Source organism: Paralichthys olivaceus, chromosome 8 (genome assembly GCF_024713975.1).
Source record: "Paralichthys olivaceus isolate ysfri-2021 chromosome 8, ASM2471397v2, whole genome shotgun sequence".
Classification (NCBI taxonomy): Eukaryota; Metazoa; Chordata; class Actinopteri; order Pleuronectiformes; family Paralichthyidae; genus Paralichthys; species Paralichthys olivaceus.
This window is the reverse complement of record NC_091100.1, coordinates 25,526,403-25,553,484: the sequence shown is the minus strand read 5'-3', so window position 1 is coordinate 25,553,484 and position 27,082 is coordinate 25,526,403. Positions and strand designations below refer to the sequence as shown.

At 41.7% G+C, this 27,082-nt stretch overlaps 1 protein-coding gene across 1 annotated transcript; it reads left to right on the top strand.

Annotated features, from left to right (window-relative positions):
* The first annotated feature begins 34 nt into the window (after positions 1 to 34).
* Positions 35 to 24,258, top strand: zdhhc5a (zinc finger DHHC-type palmitoyltransferase 5a). The gene is made up of 12 exons (XM_020083864.2): positions 35 to 508; positions 5,049 to 7,133; positions 12,063 to 12,184; positions 12,503 to 12,660; positions 13,161 to 13,333; positions 13,501 to 13,603; positions 13,879 to 13,970; positions 16,520 to 16,646; positions 17,622 to 17,730; positions 17,840 to 17,949; positions 19,999 to 21,122; positions 22,349 to 24,258. Exons 2-12 carry the CDS (start codon positions 6,970 to 6,972, stop codon positions 22,584 to 22,586), a joined length of 2,520 nt encoding a protein of 839 aa, XP_019939423.2. The 5' UTR covers positions 35 to 508; positions 5,049 to 6,969; the 3' UTR covers positions 22,587 to 24,258.
* The last annotated feature ends 2,824 nt before the right edge of the window (positions 24,259 to 27,082 follow it).

Here is a 27,082-nt window from a genome sequence, read left to right as displayed (position 1 = left end):
TATTTGCGACAATTCTGTGTTGGACCCTGGCATCAGTTTTGCAGCGCTGACAAATATGTCGGTTAGTGTTAATCTCGAGGCCACTGTTATTATGGACACAAGGGAAGAGCACGTCTTTCTCCATGGCTGATATACGCATGGGTTGCCTCAGCTGCTCTTCCGTACAGGCGGAGCGACCTGCAGAAGACTGCTAGCTATTTTTTTAGAAGTTACAAACCCAGCAGCTCCCACCACAAGCTAACAGCTAGCTGCCTGTAGTCAAATAACGCCAGGCGTTTCGGTGCCTGGCTAGCTAGCGTACTGTATATCTGTAAATTAGCCTAGCGCTGGGGAAGCTATCCACCGGAGCAGGACCCGTGCAGCCTGCTGGCACCGTTCAATGAGTCTCCTCTGGGTCTCACTGGATGTAACGAGCTCTCCGTGCGGACTCTGCAGCGAAGGGGAAACGAACGGAGGCTGAATCCATTCACCGGGTTTGGACTCCGGGAAACTGCAAAGCCCCTCGCAGGTGAGATGGACTGTTAGCCTGCTGCTAGCCAGGGCTAACCAATGCAGACCGGAGTAGCTTGAGGCTAATGTTAATGTTCCACGGAGAGAACCGCGTACAGCAATGTTCCTCTGAGCCTCACGCGTCACACTGTCTGATGCTCTCACCTGAACCGTGGACCGTGTTTACGCTCGTGTGTGCGAGACATTTTCTACCCACACGGCTCATTCACCACAGGAGTGATGGAGCTTGTTAAATATATAATTCCCATTAACGTGCTGCTGTGACTCAGTCAGATCTCCACCCAACCTGCTTTCATTTCATCACTGTGGACTCGACTCGTAATTCGTAAGTAAGACAGCGAATGTTAACGTAACGCCGGGATTTAAATAACACGTACATCTGCTCCTCGGTCCAGTAACGATCGTCCCCACCCAGGTTTCACCATGACCGACTGCCCGGTGTGGGCTGACTGCCGCTATGGATAACGTTATAGATAACGGTATTCATAACGTTATGCCGAAGAGCATTTCCTCCAATAATCAGAGCAATCCGATCCAAAAGCCTCTGCACGATTGACTTATAATTGTAAGAGTGGAGCCCGCAAGGATTAAGGAACAGGTTGCTAATGAGTGTGCGTTCGCTTATCAAAGCCATCACAGGGAAATGTGAGGTTTTCGGTGTAGTTTGACCTTCTCTAAAAGAGAGTGGGCCGTGTTTGCGGGGCTGAATCGTGCTCACCGAGCTGTCAAACCCAGCGCTGCAGGGCCGCCTGACTCAATCCACCACGGTTTGCGTGTCACCTGGCTCAGCTGGGATCTGCCAGGCAGCCCCGCTCGCATTTGAGACATCTGGAAGCGTTTCTAATCACGCTTTCTCTCCCAACTGGAATAAAAACCACCCCTGGATTTGATTTGGAATTAGATTGGAGGCATCAATCGGCTCTTTTGCGGGTTTGGTGCATATACAGAGGCCCGTGACTGCAGCGGCTCATACACACACCCAGTGTTCATGTGTGTGTATAGTGCTGGTGATGATGAAGGCTCCTGTAGATTTAGGAGGGGGCTTTGCTTTCTGGGCTTTTTCGAGCTTTTAGCTGGAGGTTAGAGACTCCACCTGAAGGAGTAAGAGTGCACAGTGTTGTATAGTGTTCATCAGATAACATGGAAATGACTTATGGTTGCATGAGGAAACAAATACTATACATTTATTTATTGAGAGCACTTCAACATGCCATCTTGGATGTAGACCCTTACTTGTTAGGCTGTGATTTATTGACCAGTTTGCTTTGGTAAAGGCAACCTAGATTCAGATGTCAGTATTTGGCATCATACAATGTGTGGCAGCGTGCCAAGTTTAGGCAAATATTGGCTGATAAACGAGAAGCAATACCTTGCTAGTTTGCATGATGATGTGCATGTGTGTTATCAGAATATTCAAAATCCTCTCCACTCCTGAACATTGAGCCTAATGCAAAAACAGTTTGTACAAACAGATTTGTTCTTAAATCGTGCGTATGAGCAATTATAGGAGAAATTGCTGCATTCCCTAATTTTCTTACAGGTACAAAAATAATTTACGAGTGGCCCAGAGACATGTTGTAGAAGTCACAAGAAATTGGTCTGCTGTAATTCAAATAAAGTTTTTCACAAATTAATTCTGTATTTCATTAGTTTATAGCAATTATAATTGAGTATTGTGTGCGGAAATCACAACTCATAAATATGTTGACATTTATCGGTTAAATCGAATTTAAATTATATTTCTAAATCGTATTACTGTACCTGATATTTGTCGCAACATCCCGGAGAATGCACAATTCCTATTTGCTGCAAAAGATGGCTGGCCATGTAAGCTATGATTGATGTGTTTGATGTTGTGCTTATTCTCTTTGCCTTTTTCGTATCAAACAAAATCTTGGCTGTGTGATCCGAGACATAGCATTACCAATATGGGTTTAGTGGATTTTTTAAATTCCACTGCTGATGCTGGTAAAAAGTCTAGACTTTTCTCTCTGCATCTCAAGATTGATATCTCTGAAACGTAGCCTTATATGGTATAATCGGATGTAAATATGCTATCCCCATATCCAAATACACACAGATGTTATTTACACACTTTTCTGAAAATAGAAGCCCTGGTTAAATCTGATGTGGCATGTTCATATACGAACTCACAGTATAACAAATGTAAGAGAACATTTTAAGAAAAGATTACTACATGAGGTATTCATGTTCTTGCATGAGGTCCATTGACTCATATAGCACATATGTCTTATCTGATGTCTAGGCTCACAGGCATATGTATAAGACCCACCTCTTATAGTTTAGACTGATTAAGATATATTAGATAACATGTTTACCAACTATGTGAATATTGCCAATGTAGTAATCCCATTATGCCTCTTTTTGCTTCTAATTCTTCTTGATCCATATTTCACAAAGTTTCACTTTGTAATGTGATATAAAGTGAAAAGTTTGATGTTTTAACGTGAAAGGTTTATGGTCAGGTCTCGGGTGGAGGTAGACTCCCCATTACATGCTTTACTTAAATATACTTTTGAATAATTTTGAGGATTTCAGGCTAACCAGGAAGAGACAATGTATGTGTGTATTGACTTTGGTGTCCCTACACTCACAGGAGTGAAGTCATTAACTCTCAGGGGTGAGGTCATTAATTGTTATTATAATGCTTAAAATTATGAAAAAAGGTATATTTCTTCAAAAGGACGGTTGTTGTCAAACCATGAAGAAAACATCTATGTGTGTATTGATTTTGGTGACCCTACAGTTTACAGGAGTGAACCATTTGAATTGATTTGCAGTGTGTCTTTTCAGCATTGCATTTTGTAGACTGTCCCTGCCCACTCGTGTCACTGTCTACTGTACATGGAGACCAGTGGTTTTCTTCCTGATCGGATTTAGGCTCGTTCTGATTAAACTATTACTGTAGCTGTCAGTGTACATTACTCTGATTGGAATGAGGCTTCACTTGTGTTTAAAGGACATTTAATTTATGAGTGTACCCCCACCCAAGACCTAATGACATGATAACTGGAAACTTTTCACATTTAACGTTATACAGAAGTACATATATATTTATTCTTTCAATTTTCTTATGTGACAGCAATATGCTTCCGTACTTTTGTAATCAGATTTAACTGGATGACAATTTTCAGTAAATGGTCAGTTTCTTGATGTATCTCTGCAAGATTAATGCTAATGAATGGAGCAGCAGCAGTAATAGACAAGAGAGTAGGAAGACAGGTTCATCCATCATGGCTGGCCTGAACAGGTGCATTAATGCTCATTAATTGAAGGCTTGAAATCCCGGGTCCATTAATTTAACAACTGTGTCTCTGTGCTCGTATTTGTCTCTGCAAACAACCATGTCTGGTTGAGCTTCAGAGCTGATCTCTGATAAATCAAAGAGGAATGAAAGAAGAGGCAGGTGCTGGTTTTACCAGGACTTTGGGCCTGTAGAGAAAAAGGATCTCTTAAAGTCGAAGCTCAGTGTGCATGCACTTGTGTACTTCCACATGCCTTGGCTTGTGTGGTAACAGCAGAAATAAAAAGCATCAGAGGGGTGCCCATCATTAAGTAATATATACCATATGGTGATGATTTATTGGTAAATCTAAATAAGCTGTAGATTGTGTCTGTAATGTTACCCCCCCGTTTCGTCACCTCTGGTGTTGATCAATAGGAGCACAGCTGGCAGCGCTCTGCCAGATGAGATGAGGAGAGATGACTCTTGTCACAAGGTGGATCTGTGAAAAATTGTTTTTTAGCTCTTCATAATCCCTAGACTGTATAATCCCTCATCTGTCAAATTGACCATTTTAGACAGACAAACTTTCTTTAAAGTCTTTTTGTTCCTCGTTGCCAATTCAAGTAATAAACACAATTATATATACTCAAAAACAACTGAAGTGACTCTCATTCAAGTTTTTGAGGCATAAGGAAGAACCCATTCAATTTTGGAGCAGATACATATTAATGGGCAGATCTTGGATGTTGTTAAAACATTATGGCCCTTCTGGTTTTTCTTTTGCTTTCATTAAGGACCAGGTGATGATTTTACATCTGTTGTTCAGTCAACTTGGTCTGGACTAATGGGGAAAAAAAAAAAAGGGACAGTAACATCATTGCTTTTCAAACGTTTTACATGTCCACACGATGTACTTTAAAAATCTGTACTTTAGAAGGTGTTTGAAAAAGTGAATGACCAAAAATGCAGTTGGCTTGTGGATGTGAAGCGAAGAAGGGGATGTTGGTTGTGCAAAAAAAACTTTGTTAATATCTAAAATATCTGACTTAGCGTGGACAAAGTCCCATGCTTCCTTTTTAGGCGTCCTCACCAGCAACAGCTGTAGCATCATAATGTTCTGCAAGTTCCTGCAGTTGTATTTTGGTGCTAAGCACACACTGTTAACAACAGTTGTCTAAGAGAGCATTTGTCCCCCTTATAAAGAACTGGTGATTGTTATGATTTGGTTCAAATGAGGTGTTTATGCACTGGAATATCAGCTCTCTAACCAACCTTTTCTCTCTCTCATTAGGTGTGGTATCCTGTCCATGATCCTGATTTCCTGACATTTTTTGTGACCCAGAATGACTTGTTGAGTCGCAATACTGCCACCTCTTTGTGTGGTTCACATACTTAAAGGGATCAACATCACAAACAAGAAGTCCTCCGTTCAGCATCGGATGTGGAAAATGTGCTTGCTGTTCTGTTTTCAAGATTGGTGACGGATACGTCAAAACCTGGAATGCATCAAGATGCTTATGGCTAGAAGAGTCCATTCAACACTTAAAGGCTGCATTTTTTCACATTTTTGACAAGGAAAATTTCGGGCCAGACAGGCTGCATCATCTAAGGGATTGTAGAGGGGGAGTGATTTCCAAGCCCGAGTGACCACTGCTGGGGAAGGAAATAGAGGAAAGGCCCTGGACGTTTCTGGAGACCAGGGCAAAAAAAGGAAAGGGTTCATTGCTAGGAGGCCAACAGTTACGTAACTGGCAGCCGCAGTTGTCCACCAATGGAGTGGAACAAGGAGACCAATGGAGGGAACTGAGTTGTTCTGTGTTGCCTTTGTTGGTTGATATGAGTAAGACCATTATCTGCTCTGTACATGTCCCCTAGACATGATGGATGAACACTGTAATTTTATCTCTGTCTCAACAATTTAATTTACATGGATTCTGATGGGTGTTTTACTGGATGTTTCTCACAATGTTCTGGAAAGAACCACATCATCACTTCCAGTTTCCACATACCCATTGCAGCTGGCAAGTGAGGTGGTTTAAATCAGCCACCGGCGGGGTTTAGGGATGCCTCGGCACAGGAAAACCAGGCTACTCCACTGGCCCACTTACAGACTGCTGTTTCTAGTACGAGTCCTGGACTGAAAGCGAGGAGGTCCTTTTTTTTTTATTTACAAGACCTTCTTTCACACAGCTAACCCTGCCCAGACTGCTGTTCTCTTGATGCTGAAAACTTCACTGAAACGTAAATTGGAGTGAATAGGAATCTCCACACACAGACTTAGCTACGAAAAAGCCCAAATCCCATTTAAGGTATTAATCTGCACTTTTTTAATGTGAATAAGGTCATGGGGAAGGAAAAGGGATAGCCACCCTAGACTTGTTTCTTTTACTTCTCTCCCTTTACCTGTCACTTCTATCATCTTTTCCTTTCTTGCTCTTTTTCTTATTAGTCAACCAAAACAGGTTTACCTCTGCCAACTCTGGTACCTCACTAAACTCCCATTTAAAGACCAAACAAATCAACTTGGACCAGTTTTCTGTATTTTAGCATATGATGTGACTTAGATGGCACAAACTACAAAATAACTAAATTTACGTGCTTTAGAAGAAGGGTCCAAACGTGTTTTTACATCTAAATAACAGCCATATTTTTAATTGCACTATTATCATGATTTTCACCAAGCCTTTATTCACCTTGCTATATATGTAGTAGACCTACTCCATTTGAACTGTTTTGAGTCTTCTGGAAATGGACCTCTAAGAATGATCAGTTTCTATTGGCTTTTATGACTATGGCTAGTGGAACACAGTGTTGTGGATGTGCCTGTAACTTGTTTCCCCCTTTATAATCTGTGGCTTATTTGTTCATCCCGCCTTACCACCTGCTTTTGAGGCTGACAGGGAAACAAGGCTTTTACAGAAGAGAGACTTTTAAGCTTCTTTTAATCTTACACACAGTAGATCTGGATTGACTTAAGAATCTAAAAACAAGCACCACTCATATGAAGGAGGGACTTTTTACTGTTTTCCACTTGAAAGAGGAAACCCTTCTCAATTGCTCCTCTATTTCTTTTGTATACCTTCTTTGCATTTCTTTCTTTTTGCCAATCTGTTATCTTTATTTTCAATACATCTAAAGAAACATTTAAGCTTGAAAGACAGATTCCTTAGCATAGCAGTTGTTGTACAGACACACACCACACACAGGAAGTGATGCCAGGTGGCAGCAGTAAGAGTGGAGGGCGGGGTCCATCCTCGTCACCCCTCCCCCATACGGTGGTCCCGCCCAGCAGACCCCTGCGACCCTCTCGCTACGTCCCTGTGTCGGCAGCCACGTTCTTCCTCGTTGGTTCCACCACGCTTTTCTTCTGCTTTACGTAAGTGGCAACAGTGCATCAGTCTCAAACATACAGCATAGCATGGGAGTGAAGGTAGAGATGATTTTGCATTTTTTTTAAATACAGGTCGATGGCCTGAACCAACCAGTGGTTGTTTGGAATGCAAAATATTTGCAAATTTAGATATTTTGAAGTTATGGTCACTAACAAATCTTAACAAAATTGTATGAATCCATTGAGTCAGCAAATTATGCAAATCAAATTTTGTAAGAATTCTTGCAATTATGAGATATAAACTTTTACTTTGGGATGTCAGGGGCAAAATATCCAAAGATTACAAAGCAAAGCATGTACCTATCCAAATAAGTGCATTGACTTTGGTTTCAAGCCCTTTAGCCACTTTTGATTGATTAGCATTTATGTAATAAGGACACAGGTTTAAAATTTAAATTTAAAAAAAGGATTGACATGTCAACATGACTTTAATTGTATGTAGATGATGTATACCAAATATTGTGAGAATCAGATCAAGAGCCTTGAGCCAAATTGGCATTTTTGAGAAGAAGACCATTTGACAGCAGATTCAGAACCGAGAGATTAGATTGACTAAAGGTCAAGCTTAGGACATTTTTGAAATGCTGATTGCCCGTTTAGTTTCAAAACTTTGACATTGAAAAACAATGGCACAGTCATCCGCACTTGCATCCTAATTGGTTCCTATCAGTCACGACTCGACTATCAGCGATAAATGCGAAGCATTTACACTGGACAGAGATTGTGTACATTTAAAATACATTTTCATCAGTTCACCCCTGAATGAATCTCAGATATGCCCTAGGACACATTTGTGTTGACACTGATAGAAGAATGTGGCCACATGCATCCCAGACCACATACCAACATTCTCTGTTATTGGATCACTCAGAACAGATATCAGTTCTGAAAATTGTCTTAGTCTCATGCTAGTGCTAGCATGCTGTAAAAATGTTCATATTGTAGCAACTACTAAGAAGCTGCAGTAAAGATGTTCCAGGTCAGAGATGGGTCAAAGTCATTGACATCTCTTTTTAGAAACACAAGTACAGGGACTGAAGCATATGGAGGAAATAATGAAGAGGTTGGCAACAGGAAGCCCGCAGACCAAAACTGGTCTTCCAGCAATAAAGTCTGGCCAACCATTTTATTACCTCTCATTACAACATTTAACTGACAGTCCTAAAAGTAGCTACAATGTCCAAATAGAGAATCTATCTCCACCTGAAGAATGTTAGCAATGAAAGTAAATATAAGACACAGATATTCAAGAATTAGGCTGCAGAATGGATCAGTGAACAGAATAGAATCAAACTGATCTCTGTAATAACAGCATCAGTTACCTGGATGACAAGTCAAAAAGCTCAAGTCCAAGTGAAGTCACAAGTAATTTGTGTCAAAGTGCAGATTAAGTTTCAAGTCTTATTTGATTATTGTCAAGTTGGCTCTTAAGTCATCAAATGTTTGACCCCAGTCTGAGTTGAGTCCACACCTCTGCTTGACGCACAGAGACATGGCAGCTAATCAGGAATACATTTATATATAGTCAGGACTGGTTTTGATTTTTAATTTGAACTTAATTCAAAGGTAAGCTTGCACAGTCTATCAAGTTAACATCAACCAAAAACAAAACAAACATTGAGGTGTGTTTGATGAGCCCACTCAGCTGGATGAGATTTTATAGTTCGATGAGATTAATTATTATTTCTGGTGGTGTTATTGTCTTATTTGACAATACAAGATTTACAGGAAACATGGAAAGATGCAAGAAGTGGAATTAAGGGCAACAAATATTCCTAGCACAAACTGAACCACTACTTTAATTCTTAAACTAGCCCATTCCATGATCATTTCAGAGTGCTGTGGTCTGTACACATCTTCTGTTGCATAGCTTCACAACTGATAGGATTGTTGCTGCTCATATTGTGCTAAGCCAACATTGTGGACTGAAGTTATTTTCACATGTTAACAATGTCACAATATGTACCTCATCAGCTCTGTGTGTTTCTGACAGAATGCTAAGTCACTAATGTTATAGACTGTCAGCACTAATCTTGCTGACACCTCACTCCAGAGATGGTTTGTGTCAGAGAGTAAGAGTGCGAAAAGAGAAAATATAGTGTTGAGAGTGGGAGTGTGTGAAGCAGTGTCTTTGGGAGAAACCACACGTATGCGCTTAAGCTGTAACAAAGTCAGATTGACAGGCGTGAATAAGTGTGTGTGTGACTGCATGACTGTGTGCGTGCCCACGCACCCTCCTGTATGTGTGTTTTTGTTGGTGCATATGTGCGAAAATCTAATCTGTGTGTTGTTAATATGGTGGGCAGGCAGCTCTGCGCTTCAGATTAGTGAGGAGAAAATAGGCCAACATCTGTCACCCTGACAAAAGCCCTTCATCCAGTCTCTCACAGTTCCTTTCTCTCTGGGTCTGTCAATGTTTGTATCCCTGCAGTCTGTCTCACATTCACCCTTATACCTTTTACAAGAGAATTAATACAACACACAAAAATGCCTGTTAACAATTATCTAAAAAACTAATAACTTTACTGGCTTCAAATAGTATTTAGATTACAATTAGATTAGATTCAAATTTTTAGTTGTAGATTAAAGTGTACATTCAACTGGTAATTGCCAATAAAATTTGATCCTTTGCTGTGGCACATTATTTGTGGTTCCGATCCTGTTTGATCTGGGATGTGTGAATTGACTGGACATTAGAGAGGCAAATACTTACTACAAAACTACTTTTCAACACTTTTCAGACCTTGCTGATAAAATAGTGGGTGAGCCATGGATCAGAGAAGGGGTATAAAGAATTTGCGTGTTCCCAGCAGCTCAGTGGCCTTTATGATTGTGACATGGAAGAAGTTTGAAAACTCCATGAACCACTTCCCAGAGTTACCTGTCCAACCAAATGGTCAAGGAGGTTACCAAGAACCTTACAGACACCTCACCAGAACGTATGTGTCTGCTGTAGAGAAAGGAGAACTTGCTGCATGATGACCATTTCAGCAGCACTCTGTCAATCAGGTCTTAGCAATGGAGTGGCTAGACAGAAGCCACTTTGAGTAAAAGGCTGCTTGGAGTTTGCCGAACGGGAAAGGATTCAAGAGCATGAGGGAAAGATTATCTGGTCTGTTGAGATAAAGATTAAACTTAATAAACTCAAAGCACTATGCATAGCAGACACCAAGAGACCAATTTCTCTACAATAAACCGGAAAATAAAATGTAAAAACTAGCCTTTAAAGTTGCAGTGTGTAAGATTTAGGTGAAAGGGATCTATTGGCAGAAATTTAATGTAGAATAATCCTCATGATGTTTTCAATAGTTCATTTCATCTAAATTGTATGAATTGTAGTTTTCTTTACCCCAGAAAAGGCCCTTTATATTTAAATACTTTATATTTACATTGAGGGGACCCTCTCTACAGAGGCCGCCATGTTTTTTACATTAGTTCAGACTGGACAAACTAAACACCTTTTGAGTTTTTATGACAATTAAAGACTACCACAGTTTCTTTTTCAAGTTTGGAAGGAGAGGGTGAGGTGAGGGGTATTCAGCTGCAACATGCAATTTCAACACTAGATGTCACAAAATTCTACACACTGTACCTTTTAAGTAAGAAAACATGCCGAAAACATTCAAACATGGGCACAATGTAGTCAGGATCACAGCGTCTGTGTGTAAACAATGTCATTGAATTGCCAAGTGTGGGGAATGTTCAGTGTTGATACTAGCAGCCTTCTTTTCTTGCAGGTTTACATCCACATGGCAGTGCTTAATGTGGTTAGGCAGTGTTGCAGATAAGTGGCTGTATGCCCATTTCTTCTGACACAGCCAACATACATCCCCTTTTTATTTTCTTGAGAAAACCACTGACAATCTGCTCTGGTTTTATGTCGTCTGTCACACTTATCACTTTGATGGCTGTCAACATCTGGTCATTGGCACGTTGCTTGGGGAAAGGTTCAAAACATGTGTTATTCATTTTTTTTTCAGCCTTTCTGGGTTTTTACCAAAATTGGACCAAACAACCTTGAGGAACTGAGATACACATATTATTAATGAGCAGGATCAGTCGAAAAACTAAGTGTGTCGAGAAAAGGGCGGGGCTTAGCGAATCTTGGCTATAACTATTTGAGAATCGAGTAATCCAAAATTTTGGCAGATATCTTAAGAAGAACTTGGCTGGAGGTGGGTCTATCAAAGCATTTTCAGCACGGCCAATAGAGAGTGCCAAAACACCGGAAATGTGTACCTCAAAAGGCAGTGGTCAAAAATATTAGGTGGCCATATTCTGGACACCAAAATCATGTCATATTTATAGGTGCAAGTAGACGTGGTCTATTTTATCTTCTTCTTTAAACAACCCTGATTAAACTCGGTGGCAACATCTTGTGCTCTCTCCTGAACATGCACACCAAGTTTCCTTCATATTTGATGAAGGAGAAAAATGATGGAGATTGAACCATGAATAAAATTCTACATAAATGGTCAAGATTAGTCTTGCACAGTCTTAAAACAGAATTAAATCATCTGAAGTGAGTGACTTTGTTTAGCTTTCTCAAGCCCGTGTTTTTTGTGGATTTAATTTATGTCAGTAGAGCTGCTTCCCTCTGTTGAGCACAAGAATTTAGAATCTGTGTATTGCTATGTGGTGATGATGGAAAAACATTTGCCTAGTTAGTGTAAGGCCACAGCAAAATTCATGAAATAAACTGTTGTGGTCTGAATACTTTCTGAATTCCCTTTTTTATAGATTGATTTAATACAACTCTTAAAATATATCCAAGCAAGCATATTTCCCCTCGTCTGACTGTTGTTTTACCAATGACCCTGTAGCTTATTTTCAGGGACATCACTTTCATTGGACCATAAAATAAGACATAATCTTTTCCTGTGTGTCAGACATTGTCTTATTTGTTTGTTGCAGGTGTCCGTGGCTTTCAGAACGCTTCTCAGTAGCTGTGCCCATCTACAATGGAGTCATCTTCCTGTTTGTTTTGGCTAACTTTTGTATGGCCACATTTATGGATCCTGGCATCTTCCCAAGAGGTCCGTGCATGGATGGTTGAATTTAACTGTGTGAAAAACTGTCACCAAATTGTTATCTACATACTGTCTGCAGTATGTTTATAATTCTGTTGTGGCCTGTTGTCAGATTTACTTTTTATTCAATCTAGCTTTTCATTTCTATTTTTAATATAAGGCTACAATGACAAATTAGATTAGATATACTTAATTCATCCCACAACGGGGAAATTTACAAATGCACTGTAGAGGATGGAGGATAGAGGCCAATTTATATGTCTCGTGTTGATTATGGTAGTGTGTGGGCATTTGATTCCATGTGTCCTATTTCCCTCTCTGCAGCCGAGGAGGACGAGGACAAGGAGGACGATTTCCGTGCTCCCCTCTACAAGACAGTGGAGATCAGAGGGATCCAGGTCAGGATGAAGTGGTGTTCAACCTGCCGCTTCTACAGGCCACCACGGTGTTCTCACTGCTCCGTCTGTGACAACTGTGTCGAGGTGTGTGCTCACACTCACCCATGGACCATGTCCATTTCCTACTCATGTACACAGTCTCTGCATAATCCTGCATCATCAACACTAAACCTGATGTGGGACCACATATAAATACCCAAAGCCAATCAAGACCAGCTATTTTCAACAGAACTACAACAAGTGGAACTTTCTTTTAATGGTCTGTGGTGGGAATAGTTGTGTGTCAAATAAGAATACAACCATTAGCAGCACTTAAGATGCATGATGCACCCAGAGACTTTTTTATAATGACACACAGACAGTTTTTCTCCCAACTCATTTGAGTGTATAGATTCCAGTCACAGCAGGCCTACCAAGAGTGGATAGGGTTTAAATCAGTTGATAATCTAAATGGATCAGGCTATTTATAATTCATACTGGTGGATTTTTAAACCAGGAATTACACTGTGTTGATGTTGCAGACACATATAACATTTCCTGAACTAGTAGTCTTATGTCTGTGTCTTTAAACCCTCATCATGTAGGACTTTGACCACCACTGTCCGTGGGTGAACAACTGCATCGGTAGGAGGAACTACCGCTACTTCTTTCTCTTCCTGCTGTCTCTGACGGCTCACATCATGGCCGTGTTTGGCTTTGGACTGCTCTTCATCCTTTACCATCGGCAGAACATTGACCGCCTGCACGCCATCGTCACGTATCCTTTAAGGACCTTTTCCATGTATTTTTTGGTTTAACAAATCAAAAGATTTTGGAATGATACAACTTCAGATGTCCTGGAATCTATTAAAGTACTTTCTATTGACCTTTGTGTTTCTGTTGAATCTGCTCTTAAAAGATATTCCTTGACCCCTGTGATCTCAGGCTGGCAGTAATGTGTGTTGCGGGTCTGTTCTTCATTCCTGTTGCTGGCCTCACTGGTTTCCATATAGTGCTTGTTGCCAGAGGCAGGACTACAAATGAACAGGTAGGAAACTCAGTGTTTCCATACATGGGCTGCAGTGACAGGTTAAATTATCATGGAGTCCCCTGAAATCCTGTAGTTGAAATATAAGAGAACAATTTACAAATGTCGCATTATATTAAACATATTTATAGTAACTGTAAATAATTTGTAAAAACGTTTTCTAAGCATTTGAAAAGCTGTTTCATGCTGATTTCCTGTTAGACTTATTCCATCCCTCTTTTCTTTTGAGTGAATGTTTGATTATCTTAGTGTCTGTGTATTTTTTCTGTCTCCAGGTGACAGGAAAGTTCAGAGGAGGTGTTAACCCTTTCACCAATGGCTGTTGGAAGAATGTCTCTCATGTCCTCTGCAGCTCACAGGCGCCCAGGTGCATTTTCTTAATGATCCTATTAGCAACTTCTGTTTATAAGCATGACATAGTAGTCTCCAGAGCTGTGATCTGTTTAAGTACTGCCGCAGAATGACTTCATGAATAGTTTCATCACATTGATAATACTAAACTACAGGATTAGACAATAAAATGGGTGTAGTATGCTGTAATTAGCTTGGAAGGTAGCAATATAGGTGCATAAACACAAGTAGATTGTGTTTTGTTGCCCAAAGAAAATCGTCTGAAAATTCTTCAACCAGTCGATTGCAGAAGAATAAGATCCTGCATGTTGACCTAACTAGTCAAGTTAGGGTGAGGTCTACTGAATGATGTGTACAGTGAAACAGCGTGATTGATGATGGCATGGGAAGGAGTTTGTACAGGTTTACTAAGTTTCAATGTTGATTATCATCAGCAAAAGGCATTAGCAACTCTGTGCTGATTATCTGCCCAAATAAGTGTGAGGGGTTTGAAAAATAGTCTTAATGCTACCGATTGTATGGAGTTTTTTTTCCTATCTTTAATCAAGAGCGTGGTCTTTCAGTTCAAGCACATGACTTGTTGAATTTATGTCCCCAACCAATAGAATGCCAGGTGTCGTGTTGAATGAGAAGTATCACCAACCGGATGTTGCGTTCTCATATACCTGCAACTAAAAACGACATTACATTTCCAACTCCTTTACCTTCAGCTTGTGCTGCAAAATGTTAACTTGGCCTTCTCAGCCATGACCTCATCCACAGTTTTGTTTTCTTTTTGTTTTCGCTGCAAAACAGAACACACAACGTCAGTCCTCCTCCATGTTTGTTTTTCTTCTGAAGTCACGTTGGACCATGCGAGTGTTCCGCACTCCAGTTCAGAAGGTGGCTGCATTGCACCTAAAAGTTGTTTGCCAACCGCCATAAAGAAATAAATGACGAAGAAGAAATCACAAGTTTCTGTGAGATTTCAAGTCTCTGGAATCGCCACTTTGAAAATGTTTCCTACAAATGGCAAGTGTGAGTTCTGACGATGTGGCCAAATCATTCAGCATGTGCGTTCTGAAGATTATAAGATTTAAAATGGGTTGAATCTGGCATTATAGCCAATTTCATACATGACCTGCAAGTAAAATCTGGAGAATTGGCTGTGGAGTTTACCCAGAGTCTGCCTTTCACACATGCACAACTCAGTGGAAGTAACATTCACAACAGCAACAAATCCTCTGCATTATTCAGGTGAGAGGTGGAGCAGCAGGCAGAGGCAGAAAGTGTATTAACTCTGCTGCAGGGATCATATGATTTAGGTTAAAGCCCGACTCCTCTTATCACCACAAACTATCTTAATGTCTTCTATATGTGTGTCACCTTTTGTTTTTTTTTTCATTTTTGCGTCTTCCGCATGTTCAAAGCGTCATCAGCCCCACATAGACTTCTCCTGGACTTCTACGGACTTTATACTATAGGAGATCAGGTGGATAAAGTCTGTAGAAACTGTGGAGCGTCTCACTCGGACATTTGCGTTCGTACATACACCACTTCTGGAGAGAATACAGAGGAACTGAGGAGTCCACAGATCTGACAGCGGCTTATGTTGCTGTCTGTGTTTGTTGTAAAAATCAGTCAAGAATTGAAAATCCTCTAGTGTGCAGCAGCGCTTAAAATAACAGACGTGTTGCTGGTTTATCATGTCAGTTGTATATAATGAACCTGAAAACAGGCCTTAATGAGACTTGTCTGTTGTTGGTTTGTGTATCTGCACACGCTGTCAGTACTGGTCAAAGATAGTTTGTGAGCGAAGAACCATCACCCTTTAATGTAATTTTACAACCATTAGAGAACTTAGTGTTTCTGCAGTTCCAGCAAATCAAACAGAGCACTTTGTGTCATGTGGCTGTTAGGAATGGTTTTCACCTGAACTTTCATTCATATCAATAAATGTAGCTCACAGACTTAATAATAATTACCCTTGATTTTCAATATTTGGAACCAGAGGGTGTGTACAGCTGGTTCAATCAATCGTGTAATCACTCATCTAATTTTATTTGTATAACCGTCATCAAATCATTTGCTTCATAGGGTTTAACAAGGTGCAACAGCTTTTGTTGTGACTACATCTATACTTAGTACGTTTGAAGGGTAGGTGTTAATCGGCAGAGCGTTACGCACAGATGGCTGCAGTTTATTTTGGTGAGGAGGAGACAGCAGGAAGAAGACAGAGAGTTTGTGTTTTCTGCTCGTGTTAGCATGTTTGGATTGACAGAAGTGAAATGAATCCCTCTCTTGCCAGGGCACTGATGGCCATCGTCACACCAGATACAGCGCTGACCAGCTGCCTGGTGTGCGCTCCGCGTGCGCTACAATGGCCCGGGTGTCGCGCCTGAGCGCCCACCAACCACACGTGCAATCTGTTCCAATGCACATGCAATTTAGCACTCTTTATTTGGGATCTTAGTAGATCAGGCCTTTAGTGTATCCATGCATTTGAAACAACATTTGCAACAACAGTGGACTGGTGGAGCAGGTTACTGATGATGTGTCCGCTCACTTTCTCTCTGCTCACTGTAGGTACCTGGGCAGGAAGAAGTGTGTGCAGAGTGTGTGTGTGCAGCCTCCCTTTCTGCGGCCACAGCTGACAGAGGCCCAACTGGCTGCAAAGATCCTGGACAACGGCATACAGGGAGACCTGCACCGGGTAAGAACAGTATCATCATCATGTTTTTAAGCGCAAGTTGAAGAAGGAAAATAAGCTTTTATCCTGCTGGTAAACACGTGTTACATAAGAGTGCTGTGCCTCTCATTCAAATCTGCACTTTAAGTTTGAATATACACAGGTCCAGATGGCAGCAAGTGGTTTAAAATTCAATAGCCAGAAATCCTGTAAGGTCACATTTGTAGACGCACACAACGACATCTATCATCCCAGACAGTCGCTGATGTTTCATAACAAAGGATGCATAAGTCAGCATCAAACGAGTCGGTGCCAATTGGATTCCACTGACTTGTTGTCATTATTTGTGCCAAAATTGAATTGGTGTAATCTTTTTTTTAAATAATTGTAATGTCATTTGCTATTGTTTGTGTCACTTCTTTTTAGAAACTGCTATAATTTAAAGAAGATAGATTGTGGAATCTGAAGGAGGCTACTCACAACACGGAGAACTCGGTGCAACTTAATAAAACACAACTAAACCAAGCAGGCTTGGAAAAATGAATGCAAATAGACACAACAACGTGCTGCAAATAGCATGGATGACAACACAGTATTTGCAGTGTGTTAGTCTATTATATTTTGTTGGGTGTATTTGCAGCACATGTCGTCAAATTGATGAAGACGTTTTCTTAACCGGCATGTGTTATCTTCATTTGCAAGTACGTCTACAAGTATACTAATTATTGAGGATTTCCAGTGAGTCACCACTGGCTCTGTTGCCTGTACCGTTTTGATATAGGATACAAATTGATTAAATAGGTTTAGTCTAATTTGTCTGAAAAGATGAATTTGAACACATAGTATACAAATGACTCGTTTGTCAGTTTAACAGCAGGATCACGATCAACAATCTTATCACGATTTATTTTCATCTGGGTTCAAAAACTATGCAAGTTACTGAACATTACAACCAAACATATTTCCCAATTTCCCCTCTGTGTGCTCTTCTCTTTCCAGTCCAGGTCAAGTCTGGAGATGATGGAGAGCCAGTCATGTGATGCTGAACCTCCTCCTCCACCGAAACCAGAGCTCCGCTACCCTGGAATCACCAGAGGAAACACGGAGGGTAAAGCTCTGCTCCTAGATCTTTGTCTAAACATCTTATAAAGAAAATTGAAAAAAGACATTAATCTGATTCTGTATTGCTTTTTTTTCCTCTTCCCACCTTCCTGCAGAGTGCAGTCTACTAAACAAAGCCCCTCCCACCCCCACCATGTACAAATACAGGCCCACATACAGCCCTGGCAAGAACCACACAGCACTCACACATGCTTACGCCAATCAGGTAATGCAAACACAATCACAGAAGACACTCTTATACTGGGTCAAAAATATGCGGTGGTGTGTTTATGTGCAGAGAAGCTTTTTGTCCATCCATGCCTCTGTTTTGCATCTATTGATTTCAATCTAATGTATTTCCATTGTTGTTTTTCCTTTTGATATCCTTTCGGCCATCTTGGTTTGATTTCTCAGTGGCTTTCTGTTGATCAGTATCAGTAAGTGATTGCTCTGAAAGCATTTTCCCTTTTATCTTCACTGTTAACTTTGTTTCCTGTCCCACTCTGTTTGCTCTGGATGTGGGTGAAATACTGGTCGAATACATTTAAAATGATTAGTGACTTGCTTTGTTTGCCTCTGCAGTATTGTTTGGACTGAGTGAAAAAAGGAGTAGGTGAGGCTGACAAAGAGTTTAAAACATTTTTGGGAAGGATTGTACCTGAAAACATCTGTGTTATTGCAGATAAGGTTGTACACAGTATTTTTACCCATGTCTGGTCCATGTCCTACTAGTCAGTCCAACACTCAGTAAGAATATGACTTCAGAGAATCCATCTCCCCAGTAGTTTCCTCTTTGTTCTCCTCTCTCCTTTAGATTCTCCCCAAAGTTTGTCAAAGCAAACGGTTCCCCTTTAACTCACATGCCATCATATTAAAGCCTGTTTTTTTACCATCATTCTGCAATTTGCTGTGTCAGTAATGTTTTAAAGCATCCTCTGATCTCCTCAGACTGATCATAGAGTTGATCTGGTGTCATGTGGAGATGCCTCAAACCGATTCAAATTCACAGCAGTCAGAATACAGAGTTCTCTCACGTTTCCCTCTGTTTCTGTATGAAGTGACATATTATGAAGATATTAAGTCAATTCCTTTAAAAGAACCAACAATTAGATATATTTGTAATTTGTTAAAATCTAGTTTTTGTTTTAGTAGTAATGCTTGTGCATCCTTAAAAGAGAGATTTTATTTCCATATTACCATATGCATTTAACGTGCAGTTGGTGTCCATGACTGTCAATATACCCACAGCTGTTATTCATGCTTTCAGCCACTAGACCTTCAACAGGACAAATGTTTGACAAAGATATGTTAGATTAACAGCTGCACAAACCTGTGACCCTGGTCATCGAGTGGTAGGGGGAGGTAAAGGGCCCATGAATGAAAAATCCATGATGCAATGTTACCTGTTCTTTTATGTCCTGGGATAAAACCAACACCAAAACGTTTTTCTTCCTTTAAATCAGTTTCAATTTTGAGTTGATTAAATCTGTCTCCAATCTTTCTGGAATTCTTAACTCCCTTCTTGTGACTATTAATTCTGCCAGTTGGTGACCAGTGCACTGGGACCTACGCTGTTCGATTCATCGATAAAATCCGCAGGCGTAGGCTTTCCACGCTGAGCTGTTAGTTACTGTCATCTCTGCTGCAGGGGCGTGACACTCATTCAGCGCCTTTGGCTGCTGTAACCACCAATCCGCAAACTCTCCAGTTTCTAACCAGACACGTGTAGAAAGCAGCTGAAATGATGTTACGTCTGTACCAGGTTATATCAACAGAAGCAGGTGGTGAAGCTGCTGTAGTAAACTACCTGTTGAAACTCCGCCACTTGTTATGTATCTGTTCATCAGTCTGTTTGTTTATGATGCTGTTGGTACTTTGTCGACGTGCTGCACAGTGCTGTAGATTTAAAGTCAACATGATCTGTGTGACACAGTGGGCTCCACAGATGCAACAAAAAAGTGAGGATACCTTTATAAAGAAAGCTAATTCCTGATTGGCTGATGAACATCGTGTGACAGAATGCTGGGATTCAATATTTTGTGCTATTCTGAGTACTGTGATCCGAAAGTGATGATGTTCATTGAATGTCTGAAAAGCGTCTGTAATCAGATGAGTTGTTGTGTCAGGCCACGTCAACACCAGTTTCAGTTTTCACAAATATATACAGACTCCCACAGAGGTCTACACTCTTATTTGCTGAGTTTCTTGTTTCTTTTCCCTCCTTTTCCTCCTCTCTCCTTCATCCTCCCCCCCTCTCCTCTCCTGCCTCCTTCAGTTAAGTCGAGGAGAGAGTGTTGGCAGTGCCAGGGACTCCTCCTCCTCCACCTCCTCCCTCCTCCAGGCCAGCCAGCAGCCTGGGTTCCGCTCCCAGCCCAGCCTGGACCGGCGGGAAGCTTCATCCGACAGAGTGGGAGGGGGAGGGGGTGGGGAGAGGAGGGAGGGATGCAGGGAGGTGGTAGGAGGGGGCATACCTGGCTACACCCTTGGCGGACGCTCATACCCCTCCTTCTCCGACCCCACTGTCCTATCGGGAATGGCGTCGCGATCTTCCAGCTCTACGCACACCTCAGGCACCGCCCACATCTCTGAAGCAACCACCACCTCAGCCAGCTTCAAGAGCTTGGCCAATCAGACACCCTTGGCTGAAAACGCGTCTCGCAATGGGAGCCTGTCATATGACAGCTTACTGGCTGGCGGTGATGAATTTGACAAGGGGGTGGTAGTGGGTTCAACAGCCCCTGAGGTTACCTCTGGGAGACCCTGCACACCAGCAGCAGGCAGCTATGGTGCCCCGTTCATGTCGTCACAACAGAGAGATGCTGAGATGCACCCACAGCTGTCCCTGTCTCCCCATCACCACCACCGCTCCTCCCACCACCACCATCACCACCACACCTTCCTCCATCGCTCCTCCTCTTCCACATCCTCCTCCCCACCACCTCCTCCAGAAAGGGAACGCCTGCTGGGCGAGCCCCAACCTGGCACTCACGCCCTACCTGCCAATCAGGCCTCAGCTCCACCTCCCCCACATCATCACCACCACCACTCCCACCATCACCACCACCACTCCCACCATCATCACCACCACTCCTCGTCCTCTTCCTCTGCCTCCCACCCTCCCCGTTTCGCTGCCCCCCACGCACCGCCCCACCACGCCTACCCCTACCGTACCCGCTCCACTGACACCCCTCTGGGCTCCTCCTCCACCTCCACTACCCACCCTCCCCGCTCTCCACATCCCCCACCTCTGGGCAAGTCGCTCTCGTACTCGAGCGCCGCCGCCGCTGAAATGCAATACCGGCTAGTCCGCAAAGCCTCTGCGTCAGCCGGAGCGAATGCAGCGGGGGTTGGAGGAGGAGGTATAGGAGGGATGGGAGGAGGAGGAATACAAGCGCCGAAGTGAGTATGAGTTTCGCCTTTTGTCAGGACCATTGGTTTGCTGCTTACCCTGAAAAAATCTCCCGCCCGCCTGAAACCTGATTGACTGCTCCTCCTCTTCTTCCCTTCTCTCTTCCTCCTCCTCCTCCTGCCAGATTTCCTGTGAGTTCCTCCTTCTTCTCCCTTTGCTCGTCTTCTATTCATCTGTGAGCTTTGATGATGTCGTGGTCTGCTTGTTTGTTCAGGTCTTGTACATCATTACCATCCTCTGTTTGGACAATACAGTGCCTGCAGTCTCCTACAGATACATCAACATTCTACTCAGATTAAATGGAACTTTAGCGTTTTATTGCATGACAACTGTTCATGGGGAATTCTCTGATATGCTGGTGTGTGTCTTCTGTTGCTTTTCCATCCTGTTCACTCTGTTATTCGCAGTTTCTTCTCCACTGCTGGAGTTTAGCTTCATCTCTGTGGTTCTTTTACCATAGGGACGTCTGACTGTTTCTTTATTGTGACCATAAGAACTAAACGAAATGGACGAGTTTGAGTGTAGCATGTGACAACTGTAAAAGATTGTTGCACACTGAGAAAGAAGCTTTCCCACCAATAAGCTATTTCGGCTCATTTGGAACTCTGCGTGTGGGGGCGGTCCGCCCCACAGGAGTTTGATGTTCAGTTTTCAATCTCCAGTTCAGCACAAACCAAACATAAACTCATGATCAACACAACAGTCAGACCACTATCAGCCCTGCTGTGGTCTGACCCCCCCTGTTCTGGTCCAGTCACAAATAAACTAGTTTTCTCTGGAAATGGTGCTTCCAGAAACTGTGCTCCACTGTAGCCTGTTGGACAATCGAATACCTTCATTCCTTATTATACTAGTCTGTAGGATTGTATATAATATATATATATATATATATATATATATACATATATGAGTATGTGTAACCCATCTATGGCAAACTCATCTTCTGGCAATGGAAAAGGAGTTAAACACCTTTTTTAGTGGGTTTACTCGCATTCCAAAAATCCTCCATATAATCACTATTGATGGTGTAAAAAGTGCAAACCCCCTAAACTTCATATGTCCTGTCAGAGGCCTGTTACCTGTGATTATTTTATATATATATACAGTGTGTGTATATATATATATATATATATTGATGAACCCAGTCCTACCACCTCCATGTCCTCCTCAGATGAACTGCTGAACTCCTTGTGTTTTTGTGTTTTTCTAAAATCAGGGATGAGCTGATCCAGGTGAAACATCTGAGTCGGACCAACGGTGGTCAGCCCTTCTCATCCTCTTCCTCCTCCTGCTCTGCCCCTTCCTCTCCCTCTCACCCAGTCAGCATGTCCACTCGGCCTGTGGTGGCCTACCCCAGCTCAGCATTGACGCAGAGCCCTGCCCACAAGCCCCAGGGCGGCGGGGTTAAGAAGGTGACGGGCGTCGGAGGCACAACCTATGAGATTTCTGTCTGAGTGGCAGCTTGCCGCCAGCGTAAGGACCAACGAGACGAGATGGACACACTGCGTTTCTTTCTGCCTTTCAGGTGGAAATTTTGTTTTTTTCTTAAGACGAGAACAGTGACTTACATGAATGAGTGGAACTAATTTGTCCAGATCTTACCCGTCATTGGCAGTGGGGTTAAACTGTGTTGGACTATCATGCCTGCAGACACCCACCTCAGTATCCTTCTGGGAAAATGACAGGAAGCCTGGACTGGTGTGAGCCAGAACTCACAGGCTCTGGGCTATGAACGATATCACTGGACAAAATACCGACATTTTGTGGGTTTTATCCTCATTGTAGCTAAGTAGGTAGCATGAGGCACTAGCATGGACAGGTCTGGGTGTTTCGTTGTACAAGTTTTACAGCAGGAGGCGTTACCACTGCCAGGGTCAGGAGTCTGATCTCCAATGGGGCCACCAGTCAGGTCTGCATCACAAGGTTCATATCAACACATTTGGACTGACTCTGCATTTAGGGTTTGAATTTTTGCAGATGTAGACCATCACTAAACACGCAATTCCATGATAATGATGATTATACTAATAATCAACAGTCTGTGGAACCCTATCAAAATCAAAGAAGAATCCATTCAAGGTCAAGGGCTCCCCATATACAAGCAGCTTGGTGTAAACTACATGAATAATCAATTAGATGAAGTCACAGCAATGGTTTTTTATTACAAGCAATGGCCCCAGTCATCAGTTAAACTTTTAATGACAGCATGCACCAGATGGAGCGTGGCCCAAGAGCACAAGCTGTTTGTGTTCCTGGGTGACGTGGGACACCTGTAGTCTGTAAGGCAGAGGCCAGCTGTATCATTTATGGACTTCCAGTCAATCATGGAACTGCACAACACAACGCAGCAGCTCATCAGGCAGTCAGTAGATCTGCTGAGGACAATCTGCCTGTGTGCAGACGCAGCTCCACCCTGTTGCTGCATGAATTGAGCTGCCTTCTGATGGAGGGAGGAAAAATGTGACATTGAAACAGAACAAGTGAAAAAGCTGATCCCCTCTCTCTTTGATTCATTTGTTGAATTATTCTTAGATGTGAAAATGATTCCATGTTTGTACAGGATGATGTGATTTTTTTAATGTGGATTTTTTTTAAGAAAAAAAATGGCATTGATACTGGGCTGCAGCATGCACTACTATTACTACTAGCCACTATAGGGCCGCTGTGTTTGAACCAACAGGAAGTCAGGAAACTAAAGTGAAAAAATAAATAATGGTTTGGCTTCTTTGTTGTTAATGGTGTCCTTGAGAAAAGGCAAACTTTCCAGGAAACAGCTCATGGAATTAATTTTCTAGAAAAATTTGAGTGTTGTCATTTTATAATTTCACCTATTTAATTTGAGATTGTTTTATATGAATTTATATGGAAATATAGCTATTGATAAATGAAGAATTTTTAATATTGACTCAAAAAACAGTTTGTGTTAGTGTCAGAATGGGGATAAAAAGAATAAAGCAGCCCATCTAGTTGGTTTCATTGTTGCTCCACAGTTGATACACTGTTTTCTTAAAAAGACTGATTTATTCCCAATGTCCTATGTTCACAGATCACAATAGAATAAAGGGGTCTGGAATCTCTCAGACCAGATGACTGATCTATAAGATTTACAGTCACATGACATCTTCAGTATGAGTATGATCTCTGTTCTTTCACTGAGTCTTAAGGCTACTGAAGAAACAAATGGGATTTCAAGGATTAAATGTTAAAACATGGAGAAAAGGTTTCCAATAAAGTGTTTGCAGATTAAATATCACTTACTGACAGACACTTGAAGTTTAGCTCAGGTTCCTCCCAATTCTCTTGATTCAACTTCGGTTAATTCCTTTGATTGGAAACGACTGAAAACTGCCACCTGTCTGTATAAGGTCTCACAGCTGACTATGTACATCAGAGCAAAACCAATCCACACAGGGTGGAAGGATCTGCCTGCAGAGTTCAGCTGTGGAGAAGGCAACATAAGCTTTCTGCTGCAAGTTTCCTTTATGATAGTTAACAGAAGAAGTTTGGAACAACCAGGACTCTTTATTGAACTGAACAACCTGATGAGAAGGGCGTTAGTTACATATCCAGCTCAGAACAGATCAGTGGTCAGTCTGGCTGAGCTCAGACTCGCAGAAGAAAGTGAATTCAATACATTTTATGAGTAAAAGTCATTACAAAAAGAAGTTTTACTATTTCAAAACTTAAATAAGTCATGAATACTCAAATCAGATACTTATTTTTACTTGTATGTGGTACACTGTGTACAAAGTATAGACTTACCACTGGCAGTAGTGGTGTTGGGCCGTTATCCATCCACAGTAAATGACAGTCTAAATATTTACTGGCTACTTTGCTCACTTGGTGTATGCTGGCTTCAGATGGAACCGTTAGTGTACATGGTGTGTTTGGTGATCAAGTGGTTCATTTGTCAGAACATTTGTTGCTAGGCAACAGCGAATACAAAGACATGTCAGAGAGATACAACTGTTGAGATATCCACATTTTCCTTAGACATATTGTAAAATTACAAAAAACTGACATGAATTACAATACATTCACTTTCTGTTCAAGAAGAGGGTGGGACCGTCATGTGGTAAACACGACACCATTTGAGGGTGACATTGAAAATGCACTTTCTCTCGTGTGTGTGTGTGTGTGTGTGTGTGTGTCGCCTGTTTCACAGAGCATGGACATAACGGAGCCATGGCCGACCATGACATGTCCTCGTTCCGCCCTTTAATTTGAAAATATAGTCTTCTCTCTCTTTCCACTTAGCCAAAATGGATGGAAGGAATTGACTAAGTGCATCTTCTGAGGACTTAGATTTCACCAAACTTGTCTGCATGAATTCGCTTACACTCAAAATAAGCAAATAGAGACGGGACTTATATCAGAAGGAAACCCTCTATCTGGTAAACGAAGTGTATTAATCTGAAACTGAGTTGACTTTCTATAATTGCATGTCCATGTTTTAACATTTCTTGGCTGTCCATTTATCCGGCACAGTATTGAAACAGTGGCCTTAGTACTGTTTTTGTATTTCAAGTGTGAACAGGGTTTGTGAATTTCCTCTGGTCTCCAAACATTTCAAAATGAAATCTCATTTGTCTGTGAAGGTGCTCAAGACACACGTAAAAGAAGATGACACAAACTTATTTGGGCTAAAAAAGGATTTAATCGGATGTAAAAGTGCCATGGGAAATGATCTTAACTCCAAATATTTACAGATGAGGCATCTAGTGTGACAACATGTCTGTGGTGATGGAAAATGTTTGCTCAAGTTTTGATGAAGTGGTCGACATTTGTAAAGAGTGTGGTAAGACTTCCTCCTGTCCCCTGCTTAATGTGAACTACCCTTTGTCTGCTTGCTCACTTTCCCATGCCCACTTCCAGCTGTGGTTGTATCTGACAGCTGGGTGGATGTAAGATCTAGCAGTGTGTTGCCCCCTTTAACCTGAGATTTAGTTCCACATTAAGTTTACAGCACGACCCTAATGTGACTATGAAACGAATCACACCAGCCTTCTTGTTTTTCTTTTTTTTGCCCCGTTCGGTGGGATCTTGTCTACATAGTTTTTTTGCTGTGCGTTTGGCGAAAGATAAAATAATGGCCCCTGAACCAGCAACCTTTATGTAACTATGTCATCACGATGATGTAACTATGTCATCACGATGATGTAACTATGTCATCCCTTGGTTATGGCAGACATTACATCTCTTGAAGTCTATCCATGGCCATGTTGTCTTTGTCCAGATTGAAATACAAACAAGGAAGAACACATTACACAGTGTTGGACAGAATATGAAGCACACACTATGATAAGTGAGAGGGATGTTTTCAGGAAATGTGTTTTCTAATTCAGCTTTGTTTTTCATTCCTCTGTAACTTGTGTCCAGTTGGAGGACGGCTTTGTCTGAGCAGAATGCCTGGAGGATGAGGACAGGGGGTTACAGGTGTATGTTAGATAGCACAGTTTTGGCAGAAGATCCTAAGACATTGCTGGGAAACTGAAATTCAAATGAAAGAAATGCCAAATATGTGAATTGTACAGCTTAATAAGTGTGTGTGAGCGTGTTTGTGGATGTATGTATGTGGTGGCGGGGCTGAGGGGATTGATAATAAACCTGAAACAAAGAGGTGGAACGCAGCTTGTTCTTTGTTTTGCTACTTTTGTTTATTTCTTAATCAAGTATTTAAAAGACTCCTTCACCCAAATCAAACACGCTTCAGTGCTCCGGTGTTTCACTTCTCTGTGCTGAGGACTTGAGGTATTCACCTCTGGAGTGGAGGTGAGTGGAGCAAATGAAAACAGCTGCTGTCAACAGGTCAACAGGTCACCCTTCTTGAATGTGGAGCTGTTATTATATCATCCTTAAATTATTCTGCTGGTGTGTTAGATTGCAGAGGAATGAATCAATCCCTGTGAAAATCTGACCCACATGTAAAACAAGCCTCTAGGACAGCTTT